The sequence below is a fragment of the Nansenia antarctica genome (genome assembly GCF_963989245.1).
Source record: "Nansenia antarctica genome assembly, chromosome: 4".
Taxonomy (NCBI): domain Eukaryota; kingdom Metazoa; phylum Chordata; class Actinopteri; order Argentiniformes; family Microstomatidae; genus Nansenia; species Nansenia antarctica.
Window position 1 is genome coordinate 48,135,967 of NC_137689.1, and position 3,980 is coordinate 48,139,946.

General features: G+C 43.2%; 1 protein-coding gene across 1 annotated transcript; it reads left to right on the plus strand.

Annotated features, from left to right (window-relative positions):
* Nucleotides 1-2,570: 2,570 nt before the first annotated feature.
* Nucleotides 2,571-3,629, plus strand: foxd1 (forkhead box D1; the record flags this gene model as incomplete). Its single annotated transcript, XM_080528959.1, has 1 exon — nucleotides 2,571-3,629. One exon carries the CDS (start codon nucleotides 2,571-2,573, stop codon nucleotides 3,627-3,629), a length of 1,059 nt encoding a protein of 352 aa, XP_080385085.1.
* Nucleotides 3,630-3,980: the final 351 nt, after the last annotated feature.

Below are 3,980 nucleotides of genomic sequence, written 5' to 3' on the forward strand. Positions count from 1 at the left end.
CGTCCGGCTATATAAAAGACAGCTTGAAACGTGGCCAATCATCCATCATGTGGCATAAAACATATTAGAGATATCCTGTTATTGTATTTAATATTCTACTATAACTGGGCACATGGTGAAATAAGGTTTTAAGGTGTTGGGTTAGGCTAGGCTAGGCTGTTATGTTGTCTAGATACCGTCCACAGCTCATAGCACTAAACATATCACTCGCATTCGCATCTGGCAATAGGTCACTTTCTAGAGACGATCGGCCATGAGGGAGCAACGTGGTGCACGAGCTTGGTGATCGATAAATCACATTCAATCAAATGACGCTATACAAGGGAAAACGTTTGGCCTGGGTTTTGTGGAAGTTTTTGAAGCTCAAGTAATTCAGAAAACATTGTTGAGTGCAACTTTTGAGCCGCTAGATGGTGCTCGTCAAACAGAAACGGCTCAGAAGTTGTTGATGCATGGGGGCAAAGTCAAACCAACAGACAAAGTAGTCTATAGGACGCTGATTCAAGCTTATGGGTGAAGTAGGATATTTATTATTGCCATGATACGCTACTCACACCCATCCCCTCCATCCGGTGCATTTTTGGGCGCCATAACGAGGATTATCTTTACTTAGGCCTACTATTTATTTAGGAGGCACCAGGGCTGCAAAATGCCACATTCCTATATTCAACAATATGTGTTATTTGGATTTAAATGATGAAATGACTTTTTCCTTAGTTTCCTTATCATTTCCGAATGGAGATCTTGGGTCGTTGCGGCAGTTTTTTATTTAGACTTTATAGGAAATGGTTTGGTAATGCTCATGCCACCCATGTTAAACTGTGTTACTAATATAATACAGATTTTTTTACATTTCTAGGCTATTGGAGGCTATTGGAGAACACATGCGACTGACGCTTATTTTATTATTTATTTTATTTTATTTTTAAAGAACATAAGGTTACATTTTAGGTCCAACTAATTGCTGCTGTGAAACCTTTTACAATTTCACTGAAGAAAACGAATAACTAGCAACAGTTTGGAATAATAAAATATGTAGTAGCCCGACTCAATCAAAGTCAGTAGGACAACCCGTGTCCATAAACATAAAGCGATTCTGTAAAACGAAAAAGTGTTTGGGCCCATATCATATACATTTAATTGATTAGATGGATAACATCAGAAATCATAGTTCTCGTAAACGTGGTGCAAAAGAACATCACAGTAGGGAACAGGAATGTTTCCCTTCCCAGTGCCTGTGATGCAAAATTAGCCACACATTATTTATTAAGCCTATCTATGAAATATATGCCTACATAGGCCTAGTAGAAGTGTACATGTTAATGTAAGTTAGTTGTAAAAAAATAAAATAAAATAAACAATTTAAAAAGCCTAATGGAATAGGAATATGGAATATAAACGTGTATACCAGGCGTAAAGGGAATGCTCAAGTTTTTGAGGTCGGCACACTCTTTTGAAACTATCTCACGCAATCAGGTTGTACACTATTAAGGGAATTCGTTATAGGCCTATATGTTATCGAAACATCTCACTGCATTTGTTGCACTATAAAGTAGGCCTGTGTGTTAAGACACTTTTGAACATTCATTAAGATTAAAAGCAGCACTGCCTATCTCTTTGTGCGATGGAGAATTATCATTGCTTTAATGTCTGTGCATGGCAAAGGCCCTTATTTCTCAAGCTCGCATGCTCTGCGTGACCCGTGACTGATGCGAGTTAACAGCTGACTCTTTTCCATTACAAATGGCTCGCGGATAATCTAGATAACTACCGGATCACGCAAACTATGTTGCGTAGAGGGACGTGAAACACCGTTTGTAACCGTTTCTAAAAACTCATTCAATTTGTTTAATGTAAATCTTTGAGGGTTTAAATTAGTAATGTTTTTGTTTTAATTAAAAACAATTATCTATGTCGTTACTTTTAATTCGTAGTAAATATTTTTGGCCTACTGGGAAAATAAAATTCCACGATAATGTATTATCACTATAAATTAGTATCTAAAAGGGATGGTCCTACCAGTACGCATGTGCTCTGTTCTGAAGGCTTCTTTTTCATCTTTTTGTATCTTAGTCTTGAGACCAAAAATAAGCTGAATGAAAGATTTAGATCAACCATAGACCTAACATGACCACCAAAAAAGAGTAGCATACCAAACTTTTTAAACCGTCCACGGTTATTTTTCAAAGACCATTTATGTAAAAAAAAAAAAAAAAAAAGAAGGGGAAAAAAAGTCTCTCTTCATTTGCCTTGGTGACGTTCCCTTGCCATGTGATCTGAGCGCTGTATAAAGCACGATGGAAGATCCGCCCTCTTTATGATTCAGGTTTGGCCTTTTTCAGTTCTCTCCACACACTACAGACTAAAGCATCCGGATGGTGCGTTACTGATCTACGAAAAAAAAACACGAATATAGCCTATGGAAGTGATTAGAAAAAAAGGTAGATCTCTTACCGCTGGCGCGCGCTGCTCTCATCCCCTCATATGAATAGTTTTAGAGGAGGGCAGAGTAGCTTGGGCATCTCATCCTCTCCGCCGTTGCTTCTGGGAGCGCACAGCCGCCGTGAGCCATGACTTTGAGCTCCGAGATGTCGGATGCCTCCATCCTCTCGGAAGAGACCGACATCGACGTGGTAGGCGAGGGAGAGGACGGGGACAGCAGCCAGACGCGCTCCTACGTAGACGAGGTGGCGCAGATGCACGACGACATCCTCCTGGCTGCTGGCGCCTCGCCATCATGCATGGACAGCTCGTCGTCCCGGGATCCTTACAAACCGGCGAGCAAGAACACCCTGGTGAAGCCCCCTTACTCCTACATCGCCTTAATCACCATGTCCATCCTCCAGAGCCCCAAGAAGAGGCTGACGCTCAGCGAGATATGCGATTTCATCAGCAACCGCTTCCCTTATTACCGGGAAAAGTTCCCAGCGTGGCAGAACTCCATCCGACACAACTTGTCTCTGAACGACTGTTTCGTAAAGATACCGCGGGAACCCGGGAACCCTGGCAAAGGGAACTACTGGACCCTGGACCCAGAATCGGCCGATATGTTCGACAACGGCAGCTTTCTCCGACGGAGGAAACGTTTCAAACGCCAGCAGACGCAGGACTTGCTGCGGGAGCACAGCAGTTTCCTCCCGGCCGCCGCGTACGGCTACGGACCCTACGGCTGCGGCTACGGGATCCAGCTGCAGTCCTACCACACACACTCTGCGCTTTTTGCATTTCAGCAGCAGCAGCAGCAGCAACAACAACAATCCAGGCATTCACACACGGGAACCATTATCCCCGCTCCGTCCTTAATGCCATGCACTACCACTGACTTGGCGAGGGCCAGGTTTTACCCCCAGCTCAGCCCTGGCCTGTCGTCCCCCATACAGACTGCCGCCAAGTCCGGCTCGCCCGTCCAACGCTCTCCCTTCTCCATAGAGAGTATCATTGGGGGGTCGCTGAGCCCCGCGCTGAGCTCTCACTGTGCCTCGCGGACTTCTCCCGTTGTTCCGATGTTACCGTCGTCACTCGCTCCTCAGTCGCCCAACCAGCCGCCGAACGTCCACCAAGGAACCGTTTTACACACGGTCGAGAACTTTTCCCCCAACAGAATTGTCAACGGCACTAGTGGCTGTTAATTTCTTGAAATATCTCAAAGTTTTCAAGACACACAAACAAAAACGCCCCTCTTTGAAGGTAGGATTCTTTTTGTGTGTTTTTTTTGTAATACTGCAGCTGAATGATGGACATTAACACAACCCGTGCCTATATTCATGCTGTAAAAGATATTATATTTATGTTCATATTTTTAGTGTGAATCTAATTTTCTCCACGAACTTTTTATGAAGTGATTCGTTTAAGTCACTGTCTAGGGCGTCTCAGGATAACGAATTAATTAACAGGTTATAAATGGTCACATGTCTAAAACTATGTATTTTGTGTCAAACACACCCTTGTTTTTAGTTTAACAAATTGAAACATGCTTACTG